This window comes from Ochotona curzoniae, unplaced genomic scaffold (genome assembly GCF_017591425.1).
Source record: "Ochotona curzoniae isolate NIBS_2020 unplaced genomic scaffold, NIBS_Ocur_1.0 scaffold_4506, whole genome shotgun sequence".
NCBI classification, from domain to species: Eukaryota; Metazoa; Chordata; class Mammalia; order Lagomorpha; family Ochotonidae; genus Ochotona; species Ochotona curzoniae.
Genome location: NW_024467119.1, coordinates 76,948,064 through 76,966,304, shown reverse-complemented (window position 1 = coordinate 76,966,304; position 18,241 = coordinate 76,948,064). Strand labels below are relative to the sequence as shown.

The following is an 18,241-nucleotide window of genomic DNA, read 5'->3' as shown; positions in this document are numbered from 1 at the left end:
ACCCACCCCCTTCCGATATCCTGTTCCCTCTAGATGCCCTTCGTGCCTGCCCGTCCTCTGTTCACGCTGTTCTGGGTGACATGGGGCCTCCTGGGTGTATGTCACACACCCCAGGCACCTCTCATGCAACCATGCCTTTGCTCTGACTTCTCCTGTAAGCTGAGAAGTTTTCTCCAACTCTCACGCAGACTCCTCCTTCACCGTTTCAGGTCTTCGTTCAGATACCACCTTCTCAGGGAGGCCTCCTGCACTCTGCCTTGCTCCCAGCTTCATTGCTCAGTATGCTGCTCACCATCTGACATGCATTTTGTACGTCTTGATTTGCTCATTGTGCTTTTTGTCCCCGTGGAACTTTAGCTCTATCAGCACCCTGACCAGGGAACTGTACTGCTCATGGATTTGTCCCTAAAAAGCTTCAGGCAGTACCTGGAGCATCGTACTCACTAAATTTAATTTTGTTGGATTAATAATTTGGTGAAAACGAGCAGACATTTTTAAAGCGAAGAAAATGAACCAAGTTTATGGAAAATGCTTAACACTCTGGAAAATATTTATTGGTTTGTGCATTGATCGTGTTCTTGATATACAGCTAACAGACAAACGAAAGATCCTTAAAGGCATTTGGGTCGAATATGAAGGCTTTCAGATAAACATGACTATTCGCATCTTTCTGCAGGCCGGGTCATCTTTTCTGGGAAGAGTCATGTGGTATTTTTGGCTTTGTACTCCATGTAAACAGACGCACATGACCGGGCTTCAATAAAACTAGTCAAGACACTTGTCAGATCATATTTGGCCCATGAGCTAGCTGTATACCCTTTGGTATAGTGAGATTTACTGGTGGGAGTAGAAAAGTTTTGGTGAAAGTATGGAAAATAGATCCTGGACAAAGTAGAGGAGAGTGTGTGTGAACCAAAGCAGCCCAAAGGGCACAGCAAAACACATGCCCATGAAGAACTAGAAGCTGAAGTCATATACTGACCAAAGTATTGCTGATAGTTTAGTTTCTTCCTGCATGTTGCACTAAGTACAGATTGGCTTACTGTCATAGCTTTACAAAAGAGGTCTGTGTGAACATCCATTGATCATAACTTGGGTGTTGTATTTTGAAGCCAATTTTATGATTACTTGTGTAGTGTAGCATTTATAATTATTGAAATCAGTAGGGTCAAAAAAGTGTCTTCCATACTGACGGTTAAGTGAACGGAGTGCAGTTAGATCCTATGCAGTCATGTTATGTGAATTATAAGGTAAAGGGTACACGTGCTTGAAAAATAACCATAGAAAAGGAAAAGTGGTCACAGCCTAGTTTTATTTCTGTCTTCTGAGATTTGTAAAGCACAGGCCTTTGACTCGCCCTGTACTGCCTCCGGAATCCCAAAGGGCTGCACTCTGAAGATAAATGACAATCTTCCTCTAGCAGCACATCTTTTACCATGTGAATACATTCCATGGAGGCTGATAGCATCACTGCTAGCCCACACATTAGAAAGTGTTTAGCTGCAGTTTGTAGAATATAAGTTTGGGAGTCGTATTTCTTAGTGCCTTTAAAAAAAATTTGCATTTGTAGTTTTATTTTCTTGGTTAAAAAAAATGCTGTTTTCAGACCTTTAAAAAATAATCTAGAATTTTTAAATGCTAAAAGAAAAAGTTAAGATTGTATCGTTTCTTTTTAGCATTTTTAACTTGCGTTTCTCCACTCCCTCCGTATTTTGTTTTTGTGTGTGTGTTTTCTTTCGCCAGCCTCTGGTTTGTGTATCTCTCCTGTTCTTTGAAACAAATTTCCTAGAAGTGAGCTCAGGCTGCTTTACTGCTCAGCAGTGTAAAACACTGCAACTGCATGAACTAAAGTCTGTCCGAGCTTATTTATATGCATAACCTGGTAACTTATCCACATCTCTTTAGCCCTTTTCTTCTTTGATAAAAATTACTTGAAATATAAAATGTTTTCTTCTCATGCTGCTTATATCCTGCACAAAACAAAAACAAAACACCCTTTTTATGCTTTTGAAACTGTTCATAACTTCCCTAATTACAGAATTGTGCACATCCTCACATGACAGGTGCTCTTTGTTCTTTGGGCTGGATGTTTAATGATGTTTTCATGTGGTTAACAGTGTAGGGGGGGTCACAAATATCTTCATAGTTCTTCCACCCTCACCCCTAACCCCAGTGCTGTCCTCATGTATGGGTATTTACGGAAGTAAGGCCTCATCTGTGCCTTTTCAGTGATGGTTTCATTTTACCCTTTGTCTGCAGTATTACTGAGCATTATCTCATTCTAAATTCCAATTCCTTGAACCTGAATGTCTGGAACAGCCAAAAGCCCAATGAAGTGAAAGGTGTGCTGGAAACAGGACAGAACTGTAAAGCACTGAGGGTATTTGTCATAAAATGAAGCACGTGAACCTGGTTTGCCACAGAGAGTTTTAAAAACACAACAGTCGTAAAGAGGAATCATTTTCTGAAATATTTTTGTGGGTGTATTTATCTTTACTAGTAGATTTTATGAACTCTCAGAATGCTTTTATACTTCAATGAGTGACCCATTAGCTTTAAGATAGGCAAGTTGAGTCTGCAACTCGGCATGTTGTTATCAGGAATCACAGTAATGAGAATAGTAATTTCTAGTGTGCGTATAATTCTGTGTTTTCTCATGTGAGCCTCACAACAACCCTTTGTTTAAGGAGATGGGAATTGAGATGAGCAAAAGTCACAAAAAAGAAATTGACTTAAGGACATGTGGCATTTAAGTAGAGTAGGCTCCAAACCAGTTATTCTTTCCACAATATCATACTGAAATGGATTATCTATTACCTACAGGTTTGTAATTCGCAGTTTTTCCTTATTTAAACACATTTGGAGTGATAGCTTCATAATATCTAAAACCACATATTATTTATGGCTTTGTCTAGAAGAATTATAGGTAATTATAATTTTTTTCTTTTACAAAATGGAAAAAAATAACACATCACACAGTAAATAAGGAGAAATTAAATCTAATCATCAATTTGGAAAAATTTGGACATGTAGGCCATTTAAGAATGATTCTTTTAAGTGTAATTTAGCATGCTTGACTTCTCGTCAATGGTTTTTCTTTTTTTAAAGATTTATTATTTTCAGGCTGACAAAATGAATACTTGAAAGGTAACATGTACCAAAATACACACACTTTTTAAAGAATGCATTTTTTTTTAAATGTGTTCTTTTTCAAGTGGTGAAATGTTAAAAATTTGCTTTTGCCTATTTTTTACCATCCATCTTCCCAAATCTGTGGACTTTCAGCTAACAGCCTTATTTATCATACTTACATTTGAGTTGTCAGAATTTTCATATTTTAGTAGGAATAAAATAAATATTCCATTTTTCCTCTGAAGTGTAATATCTTTGCACTTTGGGTTTGAATATTTCATTTCTTTGACTCAATAGGTTAGTATGTGGCATGTCTGCCCAAATGCGTTGAAGCAGTGGTTTTAGTTCAGTGGACAGCACTGGTGACTAATACAAGGAGAGCCGTGCAGCCTGGCTGCCAAGGCCTGCATATCAGTGGGGATCATAACTTAATGAAGAAAACTAAAGCATATGTGTGGTCACAACCAATCCTTGTCATTATGCCATGAGAGCGTTGGGATTTGGGATCAAAGTGCCAGGCTTATCCTGAACTGTGCTATAACCTCTGCTTGAACCTTTCAGATTTTTTATTTTAGGAGATGATACACTACGTTTTGTCCATGTTACCTGCCTCTGAGACCCATCTGCCAGGGGCTAACGGAGAGAGATTAAAACTATTGTCAGCAAGCCAAAAGAAAATGTGAATTGTAAATATGTCTGCCTTCTGTCAGTGTTGTTTACTTATCATTTTCCACTGATGGTTTAAAGAATTGCTGAACATGTGTTTTTTATCCAGCTCTTGAATGCTCTGCTCTGATGAATATAAAACATACCTCACTTTGTAAATGTGCATTAAAAGTATTAGAAGCACATAATCTCTGACTGTGTTACTAAATTTCATCTGTCAGAGGAGATAATTTTGAACTGTAGTATCTTGTATTATGTGAAGACTTAGATTTTAGAAAGATACGTTTAGGATAAAAATGGAATTTTATCGTTTAGTTTTCATGCCATCATCCACAGCAAAATTTTGACTGTCTATACACATGATTATTTCATTTGTTACCAGTGGGTGTATTTTAGTTGAGTTCAGCATGTTTTATTTCATATTAAGAAGGCATTTGACTGCCATCAACTGATTTTTACCAGGATTTTTTTTAAGGGTTTTTAAAATTTTTATTGCAAAGTCAGATATACAGAAAGGAGGAAACACAGAGAGGAAGATCCTCTGTCCTATGGTTCACTTGCCAAGCAGCCGCAATGGCTGGAGCTGAGCCAGTCCGAAGCCAAGAGCCAGGAGCTTCCTCTGGGACTCCCACGTGGGTGCAGGGTACCAAAGCTTTGGGCTGTCCTTGACTGCCTTCCCAGGCCACAAGCAGGGAGCTGGATGGGAAGTGGGGCCACCAGGATTAGAACCGGTGCCCATATGAGATCCTGGTGTGTGCAAGGCGAGAACTTTAGCCATTACACCATTGCGCTGGGCCCTTTACTGGAATTTTTAAATGTTTTAAGTGTATGCGCTCACTCCTTTACTAGTTTAATTGTGTTTATTTTACAATGTCTCTTATGCTTTTTATGGAATCTTGACAGTATCTGTGTTAAAACTAATTTGTTCAAAATATTTGTCTTATTCTAAACTCCTGTCCTCTCTCTCTCTCTCTCTCTCTCTCTCTCTCTCTCTGTCTCTTTTAATTTCCCTCACGGAGAGGGACCTAGGTTGCAAGGCTTTCTATAGTTAGACCCCACTTACCTCTCTTTCTCTCTCAGCTACTCTGAATAATTAGGCTACTCTTCACTGACTGGTACAAACAAAAGGCATGCATGTTCTGTCTGTACGTCTTCTTAAAGTATCTTCTTGTCTGGGATGCTCGTACCTTTCCTCCCTGGTTATTTATCTTTCAGTTTAAATTCCGTTTTTCGACCATTCAACCCGCTATTTGAGGTCTAATATGTGTCCCATTCCCTGTCTGGGTGTGGGGTGTGTGTGAACAAGAGGCATGGAGTCCTGGGTCTCAGAGGTCCTTTAGTTTAGAGGAAGACAGAAACAGGCAATGATTGATGAGCCCTGTGTTGGGGAAACACAATGTTGTTACATGGTTTCCCCTAAAGTTTTCTTTAACTGCCCCAACTTTCAGATTACATTTTCTCTTTTCAACTTCTAGGAATGCAGTTTGTTTCTACAGCCCTTTTTCCTCTTAGTGCGTTTATCCTTTCAGACTAATTTATAAAGCTCTGAGTTCTCTGTCTTAGGTCCTGATAAAGAGTAAGCAATAGGGGCTAGCACAGTGACGAGGCAGGCTAATCCTCAGCCTGCAGTGTCAGCACTCCATATGGGTGCTGGCTTGAATCCCGGCTAGAGTACTTCTGGCTCAGCTACCAATATGTGTCCTAGGAAAGCAACAGAAGATGGCTCAAGTGTTTGGGCCCCTACACCCTCATGGGAGATCCTGGCTTTGCATCATCATGTCAGCTCTGCCTGTTGCGGTCATTTAGGGACTGAATTAACAGATAATACATCTCTCTCGTCTCTGTCTCTCTCTGTCTCTCTCTCTCTCTCTCTTCTCTCTGTCAATCGGCCTTTCAAAATAATAAAAAAATAATAATAATACATTTTAAAAAGAATAAAAGCTAATTTTTAAAAAATTGCCCCCTAGGGCTTGCATCAAATAATAAATTAAGAGGAGCTTCTTACTTTATTGCTTTAATAAGAATGTGACATTTACATTCTACTATAGTAATGGAGTGGCTTTGTGCATAGGGATACCATGTGTCATGGGCTAACTGTTGTCTGAAAGATCCCTCACTAAGGGGAAGAAAAAGAACTACAACCCAGCCTGTCTTCATTCCCTGGGTTCCCTCGGGGATGCCTGGTCTAGGAGAGAGAGCTCTTCTGGTTCATCCCTAAGCAGATATGAGCAGTATCAATCCTGCTGAACCTCCACCCTCATCCATTCTCTTCCCCTCCCCTGTCTCCTGTCCCCAAGGCTGAAGAAAGGGCAGGCATTTGGTGCTATGGTGAGGACACCAGTGGGGAGGCCTGCATTCCATGCTGCAGTGCTTGAATTCAAGTCCTATCTCTACTTTAGGTTCTGGTTCCTGCTAATCAGCTGTCTTGGAGGCAGTGATGATGGCTCAGGTGGCCGAGTCCCAGCTGTCCACATAGCTTTACTCTGATCTGGCCTCTGCCAGTGGTGGACATTCGAAGAGTGAGCATAAGTCTCCTTCTCTTTATGTTTCTCTTTCTCTCTGTGTGTGTCTTTCTGTCCCTCTCCTTTTGAAAATAAACGAAAAAGAAATACTTTGTTTTTTTAATGAAACTGACTATAGATATTTAGAAACTTGCCTCATTAGTCACAGGGACAATCTGACACCTCTTTAGCTTCAGTCTGTTTAAAAATATTAACTTTAAAAATGTTTTTGTTTATTTGAAACACAGAGGGCCAGAGGGGAATCTCCATGCCCTGAACGTTCCCAAAAGGCAGCAGCCGGATCAGGGAGCCGGCAGCTCCACCCGGGTCTGGGATCTGGGGACAGTTGTATCCCTTGGGGCACACTGGAAGGAAACTGGAATTGAGCTCAGGCCCTCTGATAGGAGATGCTGATGACCCAGGTGGTGGCCTAACCACTAGGTCAAACACGTGGCCCTAAAAATGCTTGTCTTTTGATCCCTTCTCCTCCTCAGCTCAACATCTTGCATAATCTCTATTTGCTTAGATTTTTCCTACAAGAAAGATGCCTCCCAGAGGGCTCTTGGGCAAACGTTCTTGAGGACTACGGCTACCCTCAAAATTGAAGGGGCAGTACTGTGTTTATTTTTTAATTACTTAAGTTTACATTGTTCATCTTGAAATATTGTTAATGTCATTGTGCATTTTAATAGAATGTATTTCCTGGAAATTACAAGTTAAATTAATGGCAGTAAACTGGAAATAGTTGTTGTCTCCTCCCAGAATGATGCAAATTATAATTACAAAATTTTAATGTGGTTCAGTAACAAACTTAAAATTTTAAAATTTTTTTCTTCATGCCCATTATTAAATTTTTTCTATTATAGGTATTTTGCTTCATTTTTTATTTAAGTTAAATAAATTTACATTAAGTGAAAATTATCAATATTATAGTACTAATATAACTGACATCATAAATTATATGTTTAAATAAACAGAGCCAGGTATAAAATGCATTTCTGTTGAGTCTAGAATTTACCAAAGAACCAGTGCAGAGCATTTTTATGTTAATTCAGTGTGTTTCTGTCAATTTGCTAGTAACCTGGCAAAAGTGACAGATGTGGAAGATGGAGAAAAATATACAAATCATAGTAGTTAGGTGGTTTACTTAAGAAAGGCTGAAGACTATTTTTATGAGAATAACTGTGAAGTTTCAATCATTCCATTTAGCATTCCCGAATTGATCTTGATAAAGCGTGCTTGTTTTTTTGTATATTTTTATTATTTAAATAAAGTAACTCCTGCATTTTAAAACTGAAGAAAAACCCTAGCACTAACATTCAGCCCTTCTGGTTGTTTTGGATCTGTGAGAATTATTGTACAGGGGCAATAGTAAGCCTAACATGCAAAGAAAGTTAATGCTCTCTCTCTCAACACAGGAATTGAGTTGGGAGTGTGGAAGAACTGGGTTGGGTATTACTGAAATCAAAATAATTAGCGTTTAATTAAAGCAAATGCTACCTTTTATTTTCAGTGAACAAGAAAGGGATGTAAATAAAACCTGGGAGTGGCAACATTCCTCGTCAGTGGCACAGATATTATGGACAGAAAGTAAGACGTAGTCTACAGAGTCAGGGATGTATTCAATGCACACTTCAGCAAAATAGTGTTAGAAATGCTATAAAATGATTTCTTATTGAAGTAAACAAAAGGATAGTTCACTTCAGTGTTACCTTTTTGTATTCTTTGTTCATACAGTAATTACTAAATATACATACTGTAAGTTACATATTTTAGGAGAGCCAGTTTTCTTATGAGAGATCTAGATGTTTATGCTGTTTACTTTTTGAATCACTTCGAATGCGTGTTAAAATATATTTAAAATGCTTAGTACTTTATATAGGAGAACCAAGCTTATTTAAGGATTAAAGACACAGGCTTTAAAGTTGAACAAGTCTTGGTACAGGTTCCAGATCTTAAATGTATTAGCGCTATAACCTTGGGCAGTTATATAACTTTTTTCAAGCCTTAATTCATTTTCAAATAAAATTTGAACCTTGTAAAGTTGTTTAACGATTAAATATAATGATGTTTTTTAAACATTTAGCTTAGCACTTAACTTAGAGGATGCAATAAATAGTAGCTCATACAAATAGGATGTAGCTTTTTCCTGCATAACATACAGCTTGTCTCAAGGTCTTCCTTTTGTTCATTCAACTTAAATTCTTTTTTTTAAGATAAGAGTCTTAAATGTTTGCGTGATCATCGCCTAATTTCATTTATGCTTAAACTTTTACACAGTGTTCTTTTAAAAAATGTGTGGAGTGTAAATATTTTTCTTAAAAAAAGTCTGATGATCAGGTGTTTGTCAGGCACTTGGAGGGCAAGCTCATTTCTCCTCTGCTTAGCTAATTATTGTGATTGTAAACAAAAGATGTACAATTCACAGTCAAGCAAGATTTCACATGGATGATGGAAGTGATAATAGCTTAATTCCTGCTGGATCTTTTTTCTCTGCTCTGGCAAGTTCATACTGACCTTGTCCAAAATCTGATGACCTTCCTATTTTACTCCACTTTTCAGAAAGCCAGGCCTGCCAAGGTTGGCCCTGAGGGGGTATCTGAAAGACCACTGAGCCACTGACCCATGTCAAGACTGGATTTCAAGTCTAATCTACAGGGCCTCTGAAATACTTATATATGGGGTTGATTGCACACAAAAGCTTTACCGACTATGTTTTTCTGCTTATTAAATGTTCAATTGAAGTATCTTTAAAGTGTCATTACTCAAGACATATTTTTAATTTAGTCTCTTTCTGCAGGTCATCTTCTAGACTATTAATTGTGGTCTTTCAATAGGGTTAAGTATCTTAAAACTGAAAATGCTTTGAAATGTGAGGGGAATAAAATATGCTGCCAAATAATAGGAAATACACTGAACCCATCTTCCTGGTTAATGAAGGGTCCGAAGACGTGCCATTTTAATGCTTGTGTTATAAACATGGGTGGGATTTCTGGCAACACTTCTTTATCTTTCATGTAGAAAATTTAGATGTTGTGACAGCCTGGTGATCTCTGTTTAAATCTTGTGAAATCTCAATTATTACTCAAATATGGGTACTTAATATTTTTGAGTGTAGGAGTTGTATCCTGAAAACAGAAAAAAGCCTATGGATTTTATTGATACGAATAAGATATTACTTAGAGGTGATTGGATAGTTCTGCCTACTTGACTAGAAACTTTGTGACAGCTCTAGGATACAATCCGATGATGGAAAAAATGTTTCCTGTGTTTGTTTTGTTCTGCACAACCGTGAATAATCAAACTCTGTTATGCATCTCTAGCTGATGTCCTTCGGTTTATAATATTATCTTTTCTTTTTCTATAGGAGTTGATTCCTGAATTTTACTATCTTCCTGAGATGTTTGTCAACTTCAATAACTACAATCTCGGAGTGATGGATGATGGAACAGTAGTGTCTGATGTTGAACTTCCTCCCTGGGCCAAAACCTCTGAAGAATTTGTCCGCATAAACCGACTGGTAAGAGAGTGATCATCTCTGAATTGAGGCTGTTCTCTAAGCATCTTTCATGTGTTGGTTCATAATCATTAGCCCTCGTTGTGCTGAACTAAGATGACTGAACGTGACATAATAGTTAACGAGTTGCTACATGTGCTTTGATAAAACTTTATTCAATGGAAACGTATAGTGATTCCTCTTACTTTTTTCTTTGATGCAGAATTCAGGTGAGTTTCATGTTATATATGACGATTGAAATGATAAGGAAAAGTTCTCGGTGAAGCTAGAATTGTATGTTTTTCCAAATGTGGTTTTCTCCCACCCAGAATGGAGCATAATTTTATGTCCCAGGTTCGAAGGCGAAAGTCACACATTTCAGTAAAAGAGATAAGATTTTTGTGTCCTGTATGTGTCGATCTTTTGAAGAGAAGTTTTCATTTACTGTTTTAGATTATGAAACTTTAAAAGCTGATAGTAATTACTGTGCTTACAGAGCTCTCTAGCATCCCGTATTGCTTGGGCTCTGAATTAATTTTGTGAGAGAAAAATACAATTTTCATTTTTACTTCAAAAAAGGTTGGAATAAGGGAATTTTACTCTCATTATTTAAAATCTACCAGTTTGCAGACAGTTATTTGCAGGTATGTGTCAGTGTGGCCATCCATGTTCATTTCTCCTTTAGGAGTGGGAACCTGTATCATGTGACAGCATGCTTTCACTGTGCCATTTTTATGCCCTCCAGTAAAGCTGTGGCTTTTCTGTATCTGCCAAGACTGATATTATTCTTGCCTGCTTTGGTCAGTAGCACCTACCCTGTTCTCAGTTGAAGTCACAGTACCCTAGTGACCAGTGTCATTGAAATGATAAGGGGAAGTTGTAAGTGACACTAGAATCGTATGCCTTTCCAAGTGTTTATTTCTCTTGTCCAGAAAGGGCCGTTGTCTCACGGACTTGCTTGCCAATCATCTATGTTCTTTACTCAAATCTTCCACCTATTTTTAGACTGAGTTGTTTCATCTTTTTAGTTGAAATTGTAAGAGATCTTTATTTATCCTCCATAAAGGTTCTTTGTCTAACAGATATTTTTTTATGTCATCTCTGGTCGTCTTTTAGCTTTGTGGTGTTGTTTTTTGAACCACCATTTGAAAAAGGTTTGTGCTAAATAGTAGATCAACATAAAGGTAATATTTATAGTATGTGAGAAGAATAGAGTATCATCCCTGTTCTTGAGGGGTTGTTTCCTTTTTTTTTTTAAGAAAAATAATTAAATGGTGCTTTGATATTTCAATGCTTGAAGCACCCTTTCTCAAATATTATTTACGATGTTCAATCCCAGGGGAACCAGCTCTTCAATCATCATTATCCTAATTTGAATTATTCAAGTACAAAGAGGTTGGTACATTTATGTCATTTTGAGAGCTGAGAGGCAGAAAAATGAGAATAAATCCTGTTTATATAGTTTTTCAGCAGTGTTCGGACAGGAGAGCTGGGCCAGGTATTCTGGTTGTACTTCTCCTGTCCCCATGCCTTCTCAGAGGAGTCCCAGCCTGTTGGGTGCGGGTTTCCCAAGAGCACCCAGAAAAACAAGGTCGCCACTTTCTAGCTTCCAGTCAAATGTGGGTTTTGGCTGCCTGGGCTCAAACCATAGACATGATTGTGAAATTGTAAGGAAATAGTATTATTAATATTAGCTGCACATTTACTATAACATTATTATGTTTACTTAATGGTTTTTTTCCCCCCTGGAGATTCCTGGGAAAGATGGGAAGAGTTTCACAGATGTCTTTGTAGCTTAGGCTTACAAATATCTTACCTTCCCAATCAGGACTGCATAAAATTCTCTGTAAATCAAATTGAAGTAAAATTTAGAGTTGAATAATTACATTTCTGATCATTTAAATTCACAATTAGGAATGAAAACTTGAGTTTAGGTGTGTGTCTACATGAACGAACGTGAGAGCTGAAATACTTGCAATGTCCCTGTGATGCACAAAGCTTTCCCAGTATGTATTGGTGCATTTTACAACTTACTGTTAACTTTCTGTAAGTGACAAAGTTGTTTGAATGGTGCTTTATGTCTCTATTAGCATGTTATCACATCAGGGCTTTATGCCCTCCCCTTTTTGGTTTACTTCTTCCAGTCCACAGATTTTATGCAATGATTGTAGCTCATGAAATGCATACTACTTTGATCTGTGACCTTTCTGTGGTGCTAATCGGGTTCCTGATATCATTATACCTTACTCATTAATCATATTTCCTGCAGCCCGTCAGGCAGCCAGACAGCACCAGTCCCTGTTTTCAGCCCTCTGTTGGCAGGTTTCTGCTTTTCCAGATTATTACAGACGATACTTTGGCTTCTCCTAGCCAGAGCCACATCAAGCTGTGTGTTACAATTAAAGTCAGATGGTCCTCAGGTTGAACAGGGATATAATGTTGCAGCTGTCTCTCTTCCTGGAACAAACCAGCACCAAGAACAGATGATCTATAGGACAGTGAATAATAACAGATTATACAATACTCGGTGGGAAGCAGGGGATCACAGAATTAATTAACTGACACACTCATTTTAAGATGGTCTGCATGTCTTTTTTAAGTATTTGGCTGCTCAAATATTAATTCAGGGGGAATAGGATGCTTTAACAACATGGTTTTGTTGGTGAACCAGCAATGTTACATTTCCTGTTTGTATTAGAGGACTGTGACTATCATCTTACCCAACCATTTTCATCCTGAGAGCTTTCTGTAAGTAATGAGAGATCTAAATGTAGGATTGGTAAGTCGGTCAGATGATGGATTTATGTACAGAAGATAATATCCTGCAGAGGGAAAACTCACCTAAGTTTAACTGGTCTTTTGGGCAAATTCATGATATTTTTTTTCTTGTTGTGAACAGTTGGAATCACTGTCAAATAAAGCTGTTTTTCTCATATCCCTGAGATTGATCTGCATTACCTGAGCCAGAAAAAAAAATCCATTTTTATTCTAAATACCGCTTTAGAAATATAAATGAGAAACAGATTTTCCTATTTTAAAATAATATAAAAGTGTATTAATTCAGAGTGCTCATCATTTATCTCTTATGATATAATGTCAACATTGTGGAGCTATATTATATTGCCTCTGATGTTTCAAGCTGAGTAAGAGACAAAGAAAGACATGCTGTGATAAGTAATGAAAGGTCTGTTTCTGAAAGCTGACCATGTGAAGCATTTTGTTTTAGCTGAAGAATATATATATAATTATATATAAATATATATGTATATATTTAATTGAGTGCAAGAGGGTGCACTCTGTTCTCTGAGTAACTCCCTAAATGCTTGCAACTTCCAGACCTGGACCTTGCTAGGGTAAAGCTGAGAGCCAGGAACTCATTCCGAGTTGCCCCACGAGAGTGGCAGGAATACAGCTTCTTGAACTATCACCTGCTAACTTTAGGGATCTGCATTGGCAGGCAGCTGGAATCAGAGGCCAAAGGGGGGTCATCAAATCCTGATGCTGTTGATATGGGACATGAGTGTCCTAACCAGTAACTGACTCAGACACCTGCCCCCAAAGAATATGTAACTTACCCAAGTTACAGTCAAGTAAAGCAGTCATTGGGCAGGTGGTTAACTGGGCATGTATCTGTGGTCCCATCGTGCTCGACTCCCTGGCTGAGACATGATAGCCCTCTCTTTTGGAGGTTACTTCCTTTTGATAACTTGGTAGAACAAAACTTCTTGAGACCTGGAGGTAACAGGAGTCTAGAAAAAAAAATATCCTATTGACGGGTTGTCATGAGGTTACCCTTTACAGTCACATTTGATTTTGTGTGTTTTCTCCATGTTTTGTCTATACCATGAGATAAAGAAGACAAAATGCATGTGTTGGGCTTTTTTTTTCCTATTAGCTTCAGAAAATATCTGAGCAGATTAAAAGACATATAGTTTGTAGTGTTGTCTCCACCAATGCTTCTTCCTTCACAAATTCTCTTTGAGTTAAACTTTGATAGCTCTTGTATCTCTGTATGAAGTACTCTAGGCTTTCCTAACTTTCTTCTTTGAGTGGAAAATTTATGATTGTCATTTGATGACAGCTTAGTTGAGGCTAAGGATCTTAAGTCCCTGTTGGAAGAGTCTGTGGAAATGGCATTGTGAAACCGTTTCTGTTTTTTAAAAGGTTTATTTAGCTTTTATTTGAAAAGCAGAGTTACAGGGCTCAATGCAATGGCCTCATGGCTAAATTTTCACTTTCTAACTACCAGAATCCATATGGACACCAGTTCATCTCCCAACTGTTCCACTTCCCATCCAGCTCCCTGCTTGTAGCCTGGGAAAGCATTAGAGGATGGCCCAAAACTTGGGACCTTGCACCTGCACAGGAGACGCCAAAGAAGCTTCTGGCTCCTGGCTTCATATCAACTCTGTTTCAGCTATTAAGGCCACTTGGAGATTGAAAAGTTGAAGACCTTTTTTTTAAGTATTTATTTTATTTTATTGCAAAGCCAAATATACAGAGGAGGAGGCTAGACAGAGGAAGATCTTCTTTCGAGTGAATCACTCCCAAATGGCCGCTGTGGCCGGAGCTGAACTGATCCAAAGCCAGGAGCCTAGAGCCTCTTGTGGGTCTCCCACGCGGGTGCAGGGTCCCAAGGCTTTGGGCCATCCTCGACTGCTTTCCCAGGTCACAAGCAGGGAGCTGGATGGAAGTGGGGCCACCGTAAATAGAACTAGCACTCACTTGGATCCCAGCGCATTCAAGGCAAGGATTTAACTGCTAGGCTACAGCGCCAGACCCAGGATGGAAGATTTTTATCTCTGTCTCTTCTCTTTAAATCTACTTTTGCAATAAAAATAAACAAATTGGGCCTGGCGCGATGGTGTAGTGGTTAAGGTCCTCGCCTGGCACGCCTGGGATCCCATATGGGCGCCAGTTCTAATCCCGGCAGCCCCGCTTCCCATGCAGCTCCCTGCCTGTGGCCTGAGAAAGCAGCCGAGGACAGCCCAAAGCTTTGGGGCCCTGTACCCGCTTTGGAGGCCCGGAAGAGGTTCCTGGCTCCTGGCTTCGGGTTGGCTCAGCTCCAGCCGTTGCGACTGCTTGGGGAGTGAATCATCGGACGGAAGATCTTCCTCTCTGTCTCTCCTCTCTGTATATCCACCTTTCCAATAAAAATAAAATAAATCTTTAAAAAAAATAAATAAACAAATTTTTAAACAAAAGAAAGAAAAGAAAAGCAGAGTTATAGAGAGAAGGAGAGAGAGATGAGGTTTGTTTTCTGCTAGTTCATTTCCCAAGTGACAGCAATGACTGGAGATGAGCAGGGAGTCGGATTTGAAATGAAGCAGCTGGGACACGAAACAGCACTCACATAGGATGCTGACACTGGCAGGCAGAGGATTGGCCTGTTAAGCCACAACACCTGCCGCTAAAAATCTCTTTATGGAATATACTTGTATTTCTCTTTACCTCTTTTTTTGAATATATTTTTATTTTGAATTATGTGGTACATTTTGTATAGACTGGGGGATTTCCCCTCAAACTCCCGCCCGCAACAGATTTTCCCCATTTTATTATAATGGTGTAGTCCTTCACAAGAAATCTTAACTCTATCAGTCTTCTATTTAAGTGTACCCCAACATGTTGGTACAGACAATGTCAGACGGTCCAGCATCCCATTGTCTACACATGTCCAACAGTTTCATTGGGATTCCATCTTTCTTCTGGAAGCAGGGATGCATGTTCCATTATACCCCCACGTCTGTATATGATAGACCCCAGTACTCCATGACTATACATTACCATAAGTGAGAAGCCATGAAACCAGGTCAACAACTGGTATGAGTTACAACAGCCACAACAACAGCATCAACAACAAATTACAGCTCCATGAAAAACTGTGCCACTGAGTGACTAAAAGCGGAGACTCCTGAACTGAGTCTGCCTTTTCTGGATTACTTGTGGTTGAGTGTTTCTGTGTATCCGCAGTGCTTTGATAAGTCACTCAGACATGTGGAGCTTTTTGTTCCTGCACTAAAATGATCCACGTTCCTCCACTTTGTCCTAGCTTTTATACCAGCATTCAGAGTTGTCTGCTCTGTCAGCTGTCCCTTTTCTCTGTCAGGGTTATAATGGGTATGTGGCATGGTTAAAAGCAGGAGGGAGAGCCAGGCGCTCCCATTCTGGAAGCTTCACACTTATTTTCCTCACAGCCATCAACTTCTTTGAGTTGGAGAACTCCTGAGGCCTGAAGTCTACTTTCTTGAAAATATAGTCGAAAAACCCTGCCTATGGACATCTTACCCATAGAATTGAAACTTAGGATTTCTTTAGTGTTTACCCTTCCCTGTGGCCTTTTGCATCAGTGATCATGCTGGAGGTGTGTTGGAAAATGTCCTCCTTTTCCTACTGCAAGAATCTACAAGGATTGTGTGTCTAGCTTCTGGGCTCGTTCCCCATGTCTTTCTTCCCACAGAACTTGCCATGTGCTATTTGCACTCATTACAGTGTGAGCCTCCCTTCTTCCTTTCTTCACCCAACTGTATCTTGAGTTTATAACCCAATTCATCTTAACACTGTCCCCTCAAGCTGGAAGGTAATATAAAACTTTGTAAACTTTTTGTCTATAAAGTCTCACCATCCTTGAAATCTCTCAAAAATCGGCAATGCCTGCATCGTTCTGCGACCTTCCTATGGTCCATTCTCCATCTGTTTTTATGTACTAGTGATCCATAGGTAATTCCCCTCCTTACCCAGTGGGCTTTCTTTACTGTTTTTTTTTAAACGCAGAATCTGTTTTCAGGTGTAAACTGCATCCTCTCCTTTTTAAAGTGCAGTACATAGGAAGCACAGTCTACATCAACATTCCCTGAGATGCAGTTAATAAGTAATACACAAGGAATCATTCACGTACTTATTGAATAAATGTTAGAAGAACACATAAGTGACACTTTGTTTTATTTTTCATTTGAGAAGCATAGAAGGGGAGACTAGAGAGGGAGAGAGCTCCCATGCACTGGCTCACTTCTCAAATGCCTGTCATGGCTGGGGCTGGTTCATACTGATGCTTGGGGCCAGGGAATCAATCCATGTCCCCCTTGAGCCTGGTACCAACCTATGACTTGAGCCATCACCACTGTCTCCAGAGTGTGAATTGGTGGAACTGAGTGGAATCAGGAGCTAGAACTGGGGCTCAAAGCCAGATGCTCTGATATGCAATTTGACTACTGTAGTGAATTTTGCAAAAGTTCAGAATGAGAAAAAGTTTCCTAAATGTGGTTTAAAATCCAAAAGTAGTTAAAGAAAAGGCTTATCAATTTGCTTATATAAAAATAGCTAACTTGCATATGGCTAAATATACCAAAAGAAAAAAAAAACAAATTGACAAAGTGAATAAAATATTCATAATTTAAAACTAAAATTTCTGAGAGGCTTCTAAAAATGAAATAACAGTCTGATAGAAACATGAGCACCAAATCACACAAGAAGAGATGTCAGTGTCCAAAATGTTTCCAAAACACTTCACTACTAAAAGCATGAAACTGAAACCTCCTGTTCTTCCAAAAGTTCATAAAAGGTGTTACGCTAGTGAAAGTATGAGAAGAGACATTTATCTCTGTTATTGGTGGGAATGCGTGTTCCCGGTGAACGGACGTTTGGCATCATCTACCAGAGTTACCCATCTAATTTATCCTTTGGCCGACCTTCATTTTTAGGTAGTGGTGATGGCATATATTTAGTTAGTTGAAAGGCAGGCTGGGAAAGGGAGGTACAGAGATACAGAGACAGAGAGAGAAATGTTCCATCCACTATTTCTGTCTCTAAAAGCCCACACCAGCCAAGTCTGGAACAAATCAGTCAGGAGCTCAGAATTCCATTCGGGACTCGTATCTGAGTAGCAGGAACCTGTGGACTTGAGCCATCACCTGCTGCTTCTCAGCCACACTTGCAGGAAGCTGGATCAGAAGAGAAATAGTTGGAACTAGAGCTATGATATGTGGGTGTCCCAAGAGGCAGCTTAATGTACCACACTACCATACCTAACCGTAGTCAGGCTTCAGAGAGTTTTTGTCAAAGATGCATTGGTTGAAATACGAAATGACATATTCATGAATGGACTGTATTTTCTTTTATGGTTTTGACTTTGAAACTTGAATATTTGGGGACTGATATTGTGGTACAGTAGGATAAAGCCACTGCCTGCAATACCTGTATCCCATATGGGCACTGGTTTGTATCCTGGCTACTTCTCTTCTATTCCAGCCCCCAGCTAAAAGCCTGGGAAATGCAGCAACAGTGACCCAAGTGCTTGGGCCCCTGCCAGCATGGGGGAGACCCAGCTGGAGCTCCTGACTCTGGGATGCAGTCCAGTTCAGCCCCAGCCTTTGCAGTCAGCTGGAGAGTGAGCCATCAGATGAAGATATCTGTCTGTAACTCTCCCTTTGAAATAAGTACATCCCTAAAA

General features: G+C 39.4%; 1 protein-coding gene across 4 annotated transcripts in view; it reads left to right on the top strand.

The window, feature by feature from the left end:
- Window positions 1-18,241, top strand: part of LRBA (LPS responsive beige-like anchor protein) — a 633,639-nt gene that overhangs the window by 490,410 nt on the left and 124,988 nt on the right. For all 4 annotated transcript variants that reach the window (XM_040967344.1, XM_040967342.1, XM_040967341.1 and 1 more), the window contains one exon: window positions 9,667-9,819. In XM_040967344.1, coding sequence (XP_040823278.1) covers window positions 9,667-9,819 — 153 coding nt within the window. The remainder of the gene's footprint in view (window positions 1-9,666; window positions 9,820-18,241) is intronic.